This window comes from Poecilia reticulata, linkage group LG9 (assembly GCF_000633615.1).
Source record: "Poecilia reticulata strain Guanapo linkage group LG9, Guppy_female_1.0+MT, whole genome shotgun sequence".
NCBI lineage: Eukaryota > Metazoa > Chordata > Actinopteri > Cyprinodontiformes > Poeciliidae > Poecilia > Poecilia reticulata.
This window is the reverse complement of record NC_024339.1, coordinates 8,118,898-8,134,654: the sequence shown is the minus strand read 5'-3', so window position 1 is coordinate 8,134,654 and position 15,757 is coordinate 8,118,898. Positions and strand designations below refer to the sequence as shown.

General features: G+C 40.7%; 1 protein-coding gene across 2 annotated transcripts; it reads left to right on the top strand.

The window, feature by feature from the left end:
- Positions 1 to 5,512: 5,512 nt before the first annotated feature.
- On the top strand, positions 5,513 to 15,170 carry ccdc92 (coiled-coil domain containing 92). Of its 2 annotated transcripts, none has more exons than XM_008417501.2 (5): positions 5,513 to 5,720; positions 5,893 to 6,057; positions 9,901 to 10,072; positions 10,138 to 10,179; positions 13,171 to 15,170. In XM_008417501.2, exons 3-5 carry the CDS (start codon positions 9,937 to 9,939, stop codon positions 13,980 to 13,982), a joined length of 990 nt encoding a protein of 329 aa, XP_008415723.1. In that variant the 5' UTR covers positions 5,513 to 5,720; positions 5,893 to 6,057; positions 9,901 to 9,936; the 3' UTR covers positions 13,983 to 15,170. The 2 variants fall into 2 exon arrangements, with proteins under 2 accessions (XP_008415723.1, XP_008415724.1); XM_008417502.2 differs by having other exon boundaries at positions 5,890 to 6,057.
- The last annotated feature ends 587 nt before the right edge of the window (positions 15,171 to 15,757 follow it).

Below are 15,757 nucleotides of genomic sequence, written 5' to 3'. Positions count from 1 at the left end.
AGTCTTTTAGTGAACTGAGCCTGCTGTAATGTTTTAATATAAAGTGTAATGAAAAATTTTATTGTGATTTTGAGGTAAATCTGAATTACTTCGCTACTTGTTATGCCCCACATAAGTTTAAATAAACTGCTATATTTTTTCTTTCACATTATAATAATCCACTATGTTGTACAAATAGATGTTTCTGGTTATTGTTTATGGGGTGACCCAGGGGTTTAAAATACAGTATGTTCTTTATATTACATAATGTTCATCATTATGCCACATTTTTGCGGAGGAGTTCTTCTTTCAGCATAGGTGGCCTGAAAGTCACAGAGAACTCTGCACTGCCGGTGTTTTAATCCACGGCTTTCCTGTGCTCTCACAGCACCCAGCTGGTGTGGGGTTTTGAGTGCCAGCAGCTGGGTGAGGGTCATCGGCCGCCTCCTTCAGTCCTCTCTGAAAGAAGATAGTCAAGTTGAGATCCTCCATGAGGCCCTGAGGACCCCGCTACCAAGATGTCCTCGTTTAAAAAGTCACCCTGGATGAGCAGTAGAGGCCCCTGTGCGATACTGGCAACAGGTCAGTGCAGCGCCAGAGCGAAGGAGAACGTCTGGCAAGTTCCTCGGAACGTCTTGACACCATGTGGGAACACAGGATGTTGTCAATATGGAGGAAATGTGTCCGACTGAGACGGTGGGAAGAAATAAAATACACGAGCTGAAAAGCAAATGTTTTCAGTTCGGGCGGCTCGCACCCGACACACCCTGTCTGCGCCGAGGCGGTCTCGCTCAGAGAGGAGCAGGACTGGGTAAAGCTCCTCACCTACAGCCACGGAGGAAGTGGGAGGCTTTAGGAAAGGCCCGACAGTGTGTTGATTGGACCTTTTTGTCAGTCTCACTGATCTAGTATTTTTTGATCTGGGGAAGGAGCGGGGTAAAACGGTCTCCTCGTGTTTTGCCTGGCCACACAGACGGTGGAAAATAGCTCTGTAGTGGGTTTTGCTTGGCCGAGCCGCGCTGTTTTATTTGGAGTCCACCTCTAAAGGATGAGTAGGCCAGCTTGACTGGAGCGGGCCCAAGGCTACAGGAGATCACACAGGCGCTGGAATCCATGTGGAGGATCCATGAACAGCAGCTAGTGTTTAACCCCTGCAGCATGAAGCCTAACGTTTAGAGCTTCACACTCTGAAACGTTAATTTAATTATGAAAGGTGAAGGCAGGAATAAGTGATGATAAAAACGAACCCATAACACTATCTTTTAATCTTTATGGAAATGTTCGTGAAAACAGTGATGTTTTCAGTTTGGATTCAAAGGAAACAAATATTTCTGTAGAGCTCAAGTTTTCAGGGAATTGATTCCAGAGCTGTGGAGCATAGAGTTTAAATCCTGCCTGGTTCTCATCCTCTGGAGACTGATAGAGTTGGTCTCTGATGAATTGAAGGGTCTACGGGGTTTTTATTATTATTATTATTATTATTATTATTATTATTATTATTATTATTATTATTATTATTATTATTATTAAATAATTTATCAGAAGTTTTTTTTCCTTTTTAAAAATTTGAAAAATAATTTGGTGTAAAAAGATCAACATTACTTTCACATCTTGAAAGTAATATTCTGAGGTAAAATGTCCATCTGGATCAAAGTGCTTCAGAATCCTGTGTGGAACAGCTGGTCACTTAGCACAGTCAGAAAATTGCATTAAAATTAACTTCTTTATGTACATCCTACTTATTTACAGCTACTGTCACAGAGCACACAGTCATGCTGTGACTGTGTGTTTTTTTAAAACTCCAGATCTTTGTGAAAGTCTCTGCTCATTTTCTTGAATTTCGAACAGAAGCAAAATAAAAATGTGAAAAACAAACATCAAAAATAAAATGGACACAATTTGGTGTCACAAATAGATGAATAAACGAATACTGTAAGGCTCCAGCTTTCACTAACCAGAAGATTCTGTTTTTACCAAATCACATCAAGAGAGTTTATCTACAGCAAATACGCTGTTAATTGCTCAGAAAAGTCCAGGCTCGGTTTCTGAAGGACTGTCTGTAGTGTGTGCATCCTGTCTCCGCCTTGGTGAAACCTGGGACAGACTTCAACTTTCTTAAACTGTTTTGACTTTGTGCTGTAAAGCCTCGTGATTTCACTTGGTCCTGCTGGTAAAAATTCTTGGCAGAAGGTGGCACCTTGGGTTATAGCCACATCAAAGTCTGATATTAGTGCTTCATTAGCACTTTGTAATTAATGTGTCAATTTTAAGCTGTAATAAATCCATTGCTCTCCATGGGCTGTCAAAAAAGCTGCGTAGAAAATGGTGTGTTCCTGCTGTCTGGCCTCATTACCAGAATAAAGGCAGAGACATTTTGGCAGCAGGCATGCAATTACACCACAGCAGGGCTGTCCATCAGGATCCCAACATGTAACATGCTGGCTCTAATTTCCTCTCTTTGCTTTCTCAGCTTGTAAATTTCCTATAGTTTATATAGTTTTGGCATAAAGTTGTGTCAGAGAAATGTATTGCTATTTAATCAAAGGGCCTTCCCGCCCACTCCATTAATTTTATCATTTTATTTTTCACCTGATTTATGGGGTTTGAAGTCCTGCTACTAGTAGCTTATAAAAAAGAATGAATTATTTTAAATTTAATGAGCCATCAATCAATATCTTGCAAAGCTATTCATAATAAGTATTTGTAAGCATTAGGGTAAATGTTTCCGTATGTTGTCATGTTACATTCATATAGTTCTGTGTATTTTATTGGGATTTTTATTTTATTTTTTTTTATGACCGGTCAACACAGATCGTTGCATTAAATGAAGTAAAAGATTTTTTTTTGCAAAACTTCTTTACCTGAATGTTGTGGCATGCATTTATCTTCATGTTCTATACAACTACAGTACCTTTTGCTGCAGTTAAAGCTGAAAATGTTAAACGGTGAGTTTGTGTCAGATTTGACTTAGTGTAGATTGAAATGCATCCCAATTTTTCTTTTCTTTTTTGCTGGCATAAACATCTCAAGCTCAGTCAGAACGGATGAAGACGGGATATGAACAACACTTTTCAAGTCTTGCCAAATGTGGGTTTTTAACTGGACCATTTTACTAAATGATTATGCTTTGATCTAAACCATTACATTTTATCCCTGAATGGATATTTACTTTTCTGCAGGTTTTCTTCCAAGATTGGCTTGGATTTTATGTAATATCTTCTGTTGCTTAATAATTTTGTACATTAAATGGCTTGATGAACATTTGTTGCAGATTTTTAAGCTGTGTCAAGTGAGAAATGTATCCAGAATTTGACAATAAGAGCATTTCTGGTGCTCTGTTTTGCCTGGAGGTGGATTTACAACGCTGAGACTCTGAGAGCTTTTCTATGCTGAAGCTGGCAAGCATTTAAACAATAAATGCACTTTAAAACGCATTTCGAAAAGTTCATGGAAAAAGCTAAAAGTGAAGCTCACCTTCACAGCAGGACAATATTTTAAACGTATCTCAATATCCACAACCGATACACACTAAAGCCACGTTACATATTCAGGTTTATACCATGCAACCTCAGTCATTTCACAGCAGCAGAAACCTTAACCCTGCCGCTCCATGTTACTGTCAATGATACATTGATGACTGTATTTCTATAGGCAGACACTAATAAAATTAAGGGTGTTGGAAAATTAAATTGGGTATTCAGAGCTGTAGAGGCACTGGCTTTGCCAATCTCAATATAAAAACTGTAAAACTGTTACAACCTGAGAAGTGTTTGTGCTGGCAGCTCGACCGAGTAAAAAAAACGAAAAATAAGTGCCCTATGGGACGGGCTGTGATGTGCCCACATTTCATTTGTGCCTCTGTAAAAAGTTCTGTGTGAAATCCAGTAACTATACCGATGAGACACATTTTAAAAAATGACATAAATTCACTTTTGATCTCAGTGAGTGTGACAATTGCCAAGAAGTTGCAAATAAAATAAAATAAAATAAAATAAAAAGAAACCCTAACTGCTTGCTCTTACTGGTTTTCCATCAGAGAGACATTTTAGGCTCATGTCCAAAGCCCTCGCCGCCATCTGCATGGCATCACGTATTTCTGAGTTTATGCCTGTGTTCGAGAGAAAGCATTTCTTTGGTTTCTGCATAAAAGATGAATTTCAAACTTGGACAAGCTCTAGGCTCGATTGAGACATACTTATGGGTAAAGCCAATCTTACAGCAAACCTCTGCTGGAAGATAAGTTTTGGTTGGTGGATGTAATCTGGAGATTCCTCGGCTTCATTTTAACCTGATCTGATCCCCTTTAGGCACAGATCAAGAAAACAGTGGCTATAAAACCATAGACTGGCAGGAGCTCATTTTTTATTTGTTTAGTTCCTCTCAATGTGATATTTCACTGCATGTTGTGATAAATGGAGGGAACTGTCTGTATAAAAAGAAAATCATTTGGAGGAAAAGAGTTTCTTATGGGGATTTCTTCTTGTGTGAGGATAATTTTCTTACTTCTTAACTCACCGGGAGCTGGGAAGTGTGCCAGAAATGCTAAAAGTAAAGTAATCAGGAGAATTTAATCCCTACTGCAAACAGGACAAAGACAGAAAGAGATTAAAGTCTGTTTTGAAAAATAACATTTCTGGATGGGGACAATAATTCCACTTACTTAGATTGTTTATATTTGGAGATGTGAGGTTCACTCTGAGGTTGGACGGGAAATGTAATCTTTTTGTTTTTGGTTTGTATCGTTTTACACAGTAGCCGCTTCCCGTGGATTTTGTATGGCCAGAAATAATTCATAGTAATATTCTGGGGCAGCGATGAAAGGGCCTCTGTTTTTCCACCTTTACATACCCCAGACTCAGGAACTCAGTGAAGCTTTGAGAGAAAAGGGCTGAGATGATTTAAAAGATAAGACAGAGTTGTGGTATGCGTCTGTGTCATTTTCCACATTCATTCATTTCTCTAATTTTGACTCTGAGAGATAGATAGCATGGTAGTGTAATGTGATCCCAAGTATTTTGATGTGAGCTTTCTTTCACCCTTTCTTTCACTTTACTTGTATAACCCATTGGAGTCCAGCCAATAGTAGATGTGGAATCATTCATAAGGATTTTTTTTTTTTTGCAGTTTGTTTCAGCTTCAAGTGGAATAAGATTTAAAATAAGCATAAACAAAGTATCCATGAATATGTTGTTGAATATTAATTAATATCGTGGTATCTGTTTCTTGTTCTTAGGCAAATAAATGATGGATTTGTTGTTTTGTTTTCTAAACATTCAAATTGGTTTTAAACAAGGCTCTTCATAGTGCAATTTTCAGAACTCTAGAACCACCTACTTTTCATTCCTCTCAGAAGAGTATGCAGCGTGAATGTGGAGAAAGAGAAATAGGAGTGAAGAAAAAACAAAACAGTTCCTCAGACTACCATTGAAGAGTAATGCCGCCCTCTGCTGTCCACCAGCTGCCTAACAGCTTTCCCAGCCTTATATCCGTTCACATCTTTTTACCTTTACCATCCTGTATTCACCTGACGCCTGCAGGTGAATACAGGATGGTATTCACCTGCCATGCAGTGATAAAAACGTTATCACTGCATTGCAACGTTACAACAGTATCGCTGGGTGGCGTAAATACATCTGTAAAGAGCATTGAAAGGACTCCGTTGCCATGGTGATGACGCTTATCAACGCAAAACGGTCGCATACTAAGGGCATCCGCTACTTGCGCAGTTTATATTATTTAAGGTTAGTAATCGCTGTTTTTTCCCCCCCTTTCTAATATACGTCTTTGAAAATTCATGAATGTATTTGTAATGAATATTACAAACTGGAAGATAAAAATAGAGTGTAAATGTTGAGTATGTTGTCAGTATTTCCTCTGGCTTCCCATGGTGCATCGCTTTATTTTGTCTAGTAGCTCAGGGAGATCTGACAGGAACACAGCCGACCGAGGCGAGCCGCTGGCAGCATCGCCGACATGACCTGCAAGGTGGAGTGCGCTTAGCCGGTGCGGCTAGCCCGTTCGACCACTATTCATTGCGCTTTAGCAGCTTCTTGACGGCCACGTATTTTTAGCTGAAAGGTAAGCCGACATTAATATTTGCCGTTAACGTTGGGCTGCCGGTTTCGGCGTCCTTAGCTTTCTAGCTAGGCTACATCAATAAAGGCGTAGTAGCTTAATAATTCACCTGCTCCAACAGAGAAATTATTGCAGTAATTAAAACGTGACGATTAAACTGCAAAATACTGTCAGTATGAGCTTGTTTTGCGCATTTTATGGTTCAGACTGAGTGCTTGAAGTATTTTAAATATTCTTGTCTCAGTCAATTTATTCATGCGCAATGGTGCAAGGCGTCAATAAATACCATGGGTTATGCCCTATTTTGTGGGTGGTGTCGCATTTTCAGAAACATCCAGAAAGCCAGTAAGCGTTGTTCATGATCGGCACCTTCGTTTTTGAGTACAGCAATTGTTGCAAGGGAAGATTTGTTGCTTCTGGCTCGTAACTAGCCTGTTTGCAGTTTCTTAAACTGGACAGCTCCTCCCTGAGTCGCAACACAACACAACACTGGCTGCAAGGACAGCCTTTGTGATGACCCCACCAAATGCGATGATGACATCTTTGTATGGTAATGAAGCAGCACGGCTAGGTTTTGTCGAGCTCTGATGCATTATTTGATAACGGGAGTGAATGTCATAGCCTGACTGTTGCTTATTGAAAGTTTACGACACTGCTTGAGGGAAGCAACGATCCCCCGGCTGTTGCTGTCAGGAGCAGCAGAGATATTGTATTCAGGGTGCTGTCCGCAATGCAGGTGCTGAAATCTAAAGTATCAGGGATGCCTGCCGACCTCCTGCCAGATATTTATACCATCTTAAGAGATACAAGCAGTAATCGTTAGGGGGGACACCCTTTCCTCTTGTAAAATTATTATTGCTGCTGTTGTAATGGTCTGGCGTTAGGAACATGAGCAGGGCCGGCCCTAAATTTAATGGGGCCCAAATCAGAATTTGATTTGTGACCCCAAATCCAGGAAGGAAGGAAAGAAGGGCAGACAGATGAATGGATTGGTTGAATATAGATAGAACTGGGTTGCAGGTTGATTCTGCATGAAATTTAACTCCAGTGCACACACTAGCCAAATTAAAATGGAATTGTTAAAATAACTTTAATATTGCAAATGTATTTGTGTGTATGATTACTTCAATTTAAAATGAATTCATATGAATTATTATCAAATATTCTTTTAAACTTATCTATAAATTTGATGTATTGATAGCCCCCTGCTGGCCTGGAAGTCGTAATGAACTTCTTATTACTGGTTCACACTGCAAGACTTTTAAAATTGTGGTATAGCAGGTTTGATCCTACAGTGTGTGATGTCCAGCCACACATCAGTAGCAACACACCACACAAGAACACAATTCACTCATGAACATTCAGATAGATGGGAAATCTCACAAAACTGCTCGAGATCAAATGTGAGTTCAGAGCTAACAAACATGGCCATCTAGGCAACGCAAAGGCGATGGCTCCTGAAATATTTTTAACAGAAAATAAAACAAAAAGACAGTTCTTCTCCACGTTTTTATCACCTTGCTTTCTGATTGGCATAAAAATCTTGCAGTGTGAACAAGGCAATTGTTTGCTTATGCCTTGGACCAGATTTGAACAGAAACCTTTGTAGGTTTTCCAAAAATACAAAGCTCATTACAGATACATCAGAACAGGAGAAGCTGTATATTTCCCAGTGAAATCTGGCAGAGTGCAAAAACCTAATGCACAATAATGCATTGTTGAGCCTGATTACAGGAAGTTGCTACTAAGAACTACTTCCTAATGTTTCATGCTGCTGTGATTCATGTATTGTTTGTCATTAAGACTCTCTTTTTTGGGAAAATATTGTTTAACACAGGCAGCACAGGCTGCAGGTATCAAATTATATCAAGATCTTACAAAGTTACTGTTCCAAATCGGCAAATATCTACCTGCATATTGTTCATGCTTCTTAAAGGCATTTTTTGAGATGCCAGAAAAAGCATAAAAGTGCTTTAAAAAGTGAATAAATATGAGTTATAACAACAACATTTACTTTCCCTTTGGGCTCAGTAAAGTATTTTTGAACTTGAATTTGTTACTGTGTGCTGCTGGTCAGCTGGCTGAAAGAAGTCTACAACAATTACCCTCGTTCACAAGAAAAACATTAGTTGTTTGGACATGTTTATGATCACAACTAGCAGACAGTAATGCTGTGAAGCAACACCCTAAAGAAGCAACACCCCTTACTAGTATTACTTAGCCAGTGTTTATTCAATATTTTTGCAGATATCTGTGTAAAAGTCAAACTAACAATGCATGCTTAGCACTTAGATTTTCTTATGCTTTGTATTTATGTGCAGACAGTGCATTAGATTTGAGAATGTTACAGTTGGAGACTTGTGTTGGCTTAGGATAGTATCTCCTTCCTAATGTCTCGTGCTGCAGCAGCTCATGTATAATTCATCATTCTTCATCTCAGTTTAAAAAAACAATACAGATGGCTGTATTTGTGCATAAAAAACAAAAATCAAAGGAGACCCAAACATGACATTTGATTAACTTTATTGAAAGGATTAAATTAATCTTAATCCTCTTTTTATATCCGCCATGCTGCAGTATGTTGCATGAGCCGTGTTGATAGTGAAGTTGTCTGAGGTCATGTCTTTGCGAGCGGAAAGCTTTCTGAGCTATTCTAGGAAAGAGCTGGGATGAGAGATATGCTTGCAGCGCAGGGTTTACCGGAAGGACTTCACATTACTCATCAATAATAGATTATCCCCTCAGCCTTTATGAGACACCGCTGGCTGCGTTTGTTCTAAACAGTCTGGGTTTTTGGTGCTGGCACCGCCTCTTACTTTTCCCCATGAAAATGAAAAAGTTGGCGCATCTGCTGAAACGAGGGAGCCCGCTCAGTCAGTTGTCTTAGGATGAATTAATCATGTTGGTGCGATGGTGATGTAAGAGTGAGAAGCTCTGGGATATCTAATTGAAGCTCGTTCCTGTATGCAGAGAGAAGGCGTGGAGGGGTGGGGGGTATACAGGGATCAATGTGCTGCTATCTCTTAGTCTGATGTTGGTGTCTCTCAGAGGGTGGAGATTGTGAGACTGAGTGATTATGTCTCTTCGTGGCCTGGAGGGTGGGGCATGACAAGGAAGGAAGAGGAGTTTTCCCCCCCCCCCCCTGTTTTTCCCTGCAGGCTGACCTGCCGCACCCAGTGGGAGCATCGTATATATCAGTGTATGAAGCTTCGGTATCTTTGGTAGTCATGGTATAGATACTGGATGGGATATGTCATCTAATGCTGAGCATGAATCTCAGTTTGTTAAAAGATCTCCCAAGTAGGGCTGCACAATGGATCTCAAACAGACCATCATCCAAATAAGTCGCAAAAGACTGCTTGGATTGCAGAATTTGTTGGCTAACATATTGTTGTAAATTCACACTTTGCATGCCGATATGATATTCAGCCTGTTGGATGGAGTCTCACTGCAGTAGATGCTCTCATCTGACAGATTCTTAGGGGTGAGCATTTATCCTATCATTTATCATGATACATTTCTTTGAAAGTTCTTGCCGTCATTTTATCATAATTACAATATTGCCTCAAAATATTGGGATAAAACTAAGTATGTCACACAGATTCTAGTTTCTTTCAGTTTTGTAAAGATGTACATAAACATTCTAAAATAAATTGAATTTTTATTGCCGTAGCATGATGTCACACTGTTTTACTAGCATAAAACAAAAGGATGACTAAGTGGCGAAGTAACTCCTGGGGAAAAAAATGCTGTGGAGCTTCTTGACGCCCTCGTGGTTTGTAGGCTGAACTGACAAAGTTTATGTGTGTTGGACGGCTTGACACTTTCTGTCTTTGTGGGTTTAAGGTTCCAGAGGTGGTGGGAATCCAAACAGATATCGCCATGGCCTCAGCAAATGTAACTCTGGAGAATCAGCTGCACAGTGCTCAGAAAAACCTGCTTTTTCTGCAGCAGGACCATGCTAACACACTAAAGGGGCTTCACGCAGAGATCCGTCGACTACAGCAGCAATGCACAGGTGAGGAGCAATTTGTTAGACAGGTGCTTTGTTCCATGTTTCAACCTTATCTTTCTTTTTCACAGATTTGACATATGAGCTCACCGTGAGAAGCTCCGATCCATCAGGTATGCCACTATTGCCTTGCATTATGCAACTATTGCTAAAAAAATTTAATGAGAACACTAAGGATTTTTGTTAAATTGCTCTAGCTAACTTTGTAAAGAAAAACATGCATGTCTTTACTCGCTGATCATTCTGGATTTTTAAAACACAACTAATGTTTTTTCTTTAGAAAACAAAATATGAAATCATGAGATAAAAATATAATCATCAGCTTTTGTTATGACAGCTACAATATGTTGAGGAATGAACAACACGGATGAAAACTGAAATTAAATTCATAATCATGGATTGTATTTTAGCTCATGTCAGACATGCATCAAGTGACAATTTCATCCTAATCCACTTCATTTGCTATTGCCTCTCCTCTTTAAATCTGTGTCTGAGATTCTCTGCTCTTTGGTCCTGCTCTGTATCTTTAAACCCCTTTAGGGCGTGGGGTCGTAGTTCAGGCATTATTTGAGATGCCAATTTAAAATGCTGAGCTACTACTCCCAGTTGTAAAAACAATATCCTATTGCCACGGTTACACACATTCACAACTTTTCTGAAAGTAAAAAATAAAACAAGTAAAAACAAAAATCCTTCTAACTGCACAGCATCCAAAACCAGATATTCCACATATTGGAAGTGTCAAATTTAGCTAAGGATTTTATAAGGAATAGTGTAGTCATTCTAGCTATACTCATCTGTGCTAATGGCTAATTTAAGATGTCAAAGAGAGTTTAATTGCCTCTGCTCCAACTCTGAACAATTAATCATACATATCAGGAAGGCCAGAAAAAAAAAGTTTGTATGTTGTTCTTATTCCTGCTTATAGTCCAAGAGAAAGTGTGATTAGCTAAGATGGTTTTCAGTGAAACAAAGCTTTTCGAAAAACTGGAGATTGTGAAATCTGAAGCAAAATGTCAGTTGCTATTAACAACATTCTGTTTCAAAATAATTCAGTAGTCACTTTCATGTAAAAAAAAAAAAAAGTCATATAAATTCATGTGCGATTTCAAAATGTTATGATGGCATCTAGGGGAGTGCTCCACTTTCCAACAGCAGCTACAGAGCAAACTCTGCACCACAGAGAGCTATAAATGAATGTCACCTGCTGAAATAGCTTTCTCTGCCAGCTCTCTTCCCTGGTAACAAAGTCTTACCCAGGAAGCACTGCTCCGTCTGTCTGACTCACTGCTGTTGAATGCAGCTCCCCCAGCTGCCGCTTCCCTCTAAACCATGATGCCATGAAGTCACATCCTCATCTGATTCACGCTCTGCTGGTAAAGATGTCTTGAGTATGAAGGGTGCTATGTGAGGTCACGGTGGGACAATGTAGGCTTTTTGACAGAGCTGTGTTGGCTCAACGTTGCTAAAGCCTCCAATCTGACTCACCATCATGTTAGTGTGGGACATCTCTTAGATTGGAGTGCAGGAAATGAGATTATCTGTTGTAGCACTAATGCACAGCGTCCAACCTGCTCACTGCAGCTGCGCCAACTGGGCTTGACAAGCACCAGCCCCCCATGAAGGAAATAGGATACTCTTGTTTCCAACCATTCAATTTTTTAAATGGGAGACTGAGATCAGGAAATGAGAAGTGAGGTCCAAGTTTCTAAACATTTGAATATAAACAACGGTAATTTCAGCCCCTCCAGGATGTTATAATGTTTTTGTTTTGTTTTTTTGTGATTATTGTGCACTAAAAATCACAGAATTTTTGGCACCTTTTTCAAAAAGTTGTGGTCATAGTTGCAATTTCTTTAAGCTTTATTTTTGCTATAACATGGTCTGATAAAAAACGTTGAAATTGTTGCACATACCTTCCATTTCTTTCTCTTTTTTTTAATCAAGATGTAATCTCTCCTTACCTGAGAAAACTCTTTATCATCAGCTGGCCTCTGCTCTAATGTCTCCTCTCTGGCTCTTTGCTCTTTCTGTGTGACAATAAAGATTTCACACAGAAACAGTATGTTGCTCATGCAACATACTGCAACAAAGTATATGGAAACAATGAGCACAACTTGTGAACAGAAATTAAAGAGGCTTGGGTTTATTCCTGGCATTAACTAACTAGCCATGATGTAAAACAGGAAACAAAGACATTAGTGTTCTTGCTAACAAGCTGCATATGACATACTGGCATGGATTACCACCATTTAGCTAACATTATCTGGATGCAGCATCATTACTCAACTTCCTCGGTTTGTTTGGAGGAAAACTGCAAAGTTTTTTGGCTCTGGCTAGTTGCTGGACATGACACAGACCGTGTAGCTCAGCGTTGGTCTTCCCTCGATGATTAGATGCACAGGTGTAACCAGCGTCATCATGCGCACACTCATGATGCATTTAAAGACGGTTAGGAAAATCACATTGCCATAGCAACCGATTAAACAGTGGTAATGACTGAAAAAGTGCGGGGGACAGAGGGCACAAATACAAGAAAAGTGGGGGACATTTCCCACGCGTTACCAATGACTGTATACACAGTTTAAGAAAAGCTTTTACAAAATGATTTCTGCAACAAAAAAAAAAGAAAGAAAAGGCAAATGTTACGCTTTTGCATCACAGCTTTTATCTTACAGGTTGTTAAAATTTTTTAAGGTGATTGGTCAGATTTTGCGAAAACATTATAATAATTTGTAAAAATTGCAAGTCTACGCAAAATAGACTTGGAATAAGCCAAGCACAAAATTGACTGAATTTGCATTAGAAGTTGACTGTAATTTGCTGCACAGTCCGTCGGCTGCAGTGAGGTGTTGCAGAGTCAGGTAGGAGCTGCAGTGATGGAGATGAGAGCCTATAAAAGCTGTAATGTGAGACCGGAGCTCTCTGACCACTGCAAACGATTCTCCAAAGGATCCTGCTGTCTCTCTGTGCTGACAGACTGTCTGAGCTGAATACCTGAGTGTGTAGTCTAATGTGTTTTTTTTCTTCTTCTTCTTCTTGTCTATGTCTTATTTATATCACACATTTAACAGCTGTGATGTTCCTCATTACTGTGTGTTCAGACAGCAGCGAGGAACGATGCAGGGAGCTGCAAAGGAGGTGTGAGGAGCTGGAGGCCCAACTTAAAAAGAAGGAGGAGGAGAACACAGAGCTGCTCCGGGACCTGGAGCAAAAGAACGCCATGATTTCCGTCCTGGAAAACACCATCAAAGAACGGGAGAAGAAGTACCTGGAGGAGCTTAAGATGAAGAGCCACAAGCTGGCCGTGTTGTCTGGGGAGCTGGAGCAGAGGGCAAGCACCATCGCTTACCTCACCTCGCAGCTTCACGCCACTAAGAAGAAGCTTTTGGCCGGAAGTTCCTCCGAAGCGAGTCCCAACGTCAGTCCCATCAGCTCCTACAAGCCGACACCTCCCCCCGCCAAGGACAGGCAGCCTGAAACCCCACGTCGCCGGATGAAGAAGAGCCTTTCCCAGCCTCTTCACCCGGAGCTAACGGAGGTGTATCGCCTGGGTCCGGACGGCAGGCGGGTTGTCCTGCGAGAGCCGGTTGACGCCATGCCCGACCCGACGCCGTTCTTGCAGGCGGGCCGGGAGTCTCCCGACGCACAGCAGGTAGTGCGTGAGCGCCCCGCAGTCATCCCTCCCATCGCCTCCGACCGCTCCCCCATCGCTACCCTGGGCGCTGCGGCCAGCCCCCGACACAGCCCGGCTCGGGAGCGCCAGCACAGGGCCCACGTGGGCGTGGCGCACCGCATCCCGCACGGCACCCCTCCCCTCGCCCCACCGCAGGCCGAGCTGGAGATGCTGGCAGTGGACCAGGTCAACGAGGACAAGGTTCTGCAGAAGCGCTCGGAAGCCGATAGGACAGTTTAACACTGCAATGCTGCACCTGCGCATTAACACAGATGCACATCTAGGGCCAGATGCATAAAACTCTGGTTTTATGACTAAAAGGAGCGTGAGCACAAAGGCAAAACTGTGTTTATGCATTCTGTTTGGCAGATTAATAAAGAGTGCCTTGCAGAGGTATTCATACAGCTTGAACCTTTTCAGATTTGATCACGTCATAACCGCTAATGTCAGTGTGTTTTAGGTGGATTTCTGCTGCTAACGCAGTGCATAACTTTAAAAAGGGAAGGAAAATGATACATGGCTTTTTAAGAGTGTTTTATAAACAATCTGAATAATGTGGTTAATACTCATATCAGCTTCATACAGCTCTCATACTTTGCTCAACCCTACACTTCATTTTTAAGTCTTTAGCAGCTTTTAACAGGTTCAGTTCCTAATCACCCATCACCATGTTTTACTGTTGAAGTGGTGTGTTCAGGTTGTGCTGGTTTTCTGCAATACATCGGTGTTTTTGCATGTCGAAAGTTCAGTTTTGGTCTGTTTTATCATCTTCCTGCTGCAAAATGAATTAATATTGAATATTTTTAATTAGATTAATTTGCACATGGTGAACTCTGCTTGGTCTGGATTTGATTTAGGAGTGTCTGAGTATAGAGAGCCGAATACAAATGCATGTAACGTTTTTGTTGTTTGTAACATTTTATAAACCGACTATCATTTTCCTTCCCCCGCACAATGGAGCAGAAATTTCTGTTGACCTATTGCATAAAATTCAATAAAATGCACTGAAGTTTTTGATTTTAATGTAAAATGTAAAAAAAAAAAAAAAAGAAGAAGTTCAAGGCATATGAATACCTTTATCAGGCACTGCAGAATGTGCTTCTGTCAGTACATCCAAATCATTTTGAAATTTTACACTCATGCACTTCAGTCATACTTTAACCCCATTTCTGTCTCAAAGTATGGAGGAAACGTATTTAGTCTCGGCTGTGAACCCATGAACACAACAAAGACTGAATTCAAATCTGTTATGCAACTCCACTTTCTAAGTTCAAAGCAAGGAACCTCGACGGAAGGAAAATAGAAACAGTATTGCACACGTGGGGCTTTAAAGCACACGAGCCGACATGTCATCCTCCGCAAGAAGCTAAAGCAGCAAATAATGGTTCTATTAAACTCTTACCAAGGTCTTCCAACTCCTCCAGATGAGACTGCTTGTTTCATTTTACCTCAAATTCTGTTTGTGTGGTTTTAGTTTAATATCGCTCACACTAGCACATTGCTCTAACATACATACAAATCCAATGTGTAGAGAAGGGCACATGCATTGTGTTTGGTTTATGCATTATTTATGCATCTGACCCTAGCATAAACACACTTACTTACACTGCAAGAACAGCGAAGAGCCTGAACCACTGTGCAGCCTGCTTTTTACGCAACACAAACGCGTCATTTTGTGGTACTCCATGAGGACCTTTACGTTTTCTTCTACGGTAGAAATGGACTACTGTCAAGCACGCCAAATGAGTTTTATTAATCTCCCAATGAGTTTTTTTTTTTGTACTATTCACATCTTGACCTTTTTGCTTCGACCTGTCGGATCTGTTTTATGTGGTGCAAACAACCAATTCTCAGCCAAATATCTGCGTCAGTGCCTGCTTAACCGGCCTAGTCGTGCTCAAGCTGTGAAACGTAGTCATGGCTAGAAGTACAGAAGAGGTAGCAGCAGTCTATATAGCAAGACGTCAGCAGCAGCTTCGTAGGATAGAGGTGACGTAATCACACTGCTGCTCCGT

Excerpts from the sequence above, each read along its gene's own strand:
- ccdc92 (XM_008417501.2), top strand. The coding sequence starts at position 9,937 with ATGGCCTCAGCAAATGTAACTCTGGAGAATCAGCTGCACAGTGCTCAG. Across the intron at positions 10,073-10,137 it reads ACTACAGCAGCAATGCACAG|ATTTGACATATGAGCTCACC; the intron begins GTGAGGAGCAAT and ends TCTTTTTCACAG. Across the intron at positions 10,180-13,170 it reads GAGAAGCTCCGATCCATCAG|ACAGCAGCGAGGAACGATGC; the intron begins GTATGCCACTAT and ends CTGTGTGTTCAG.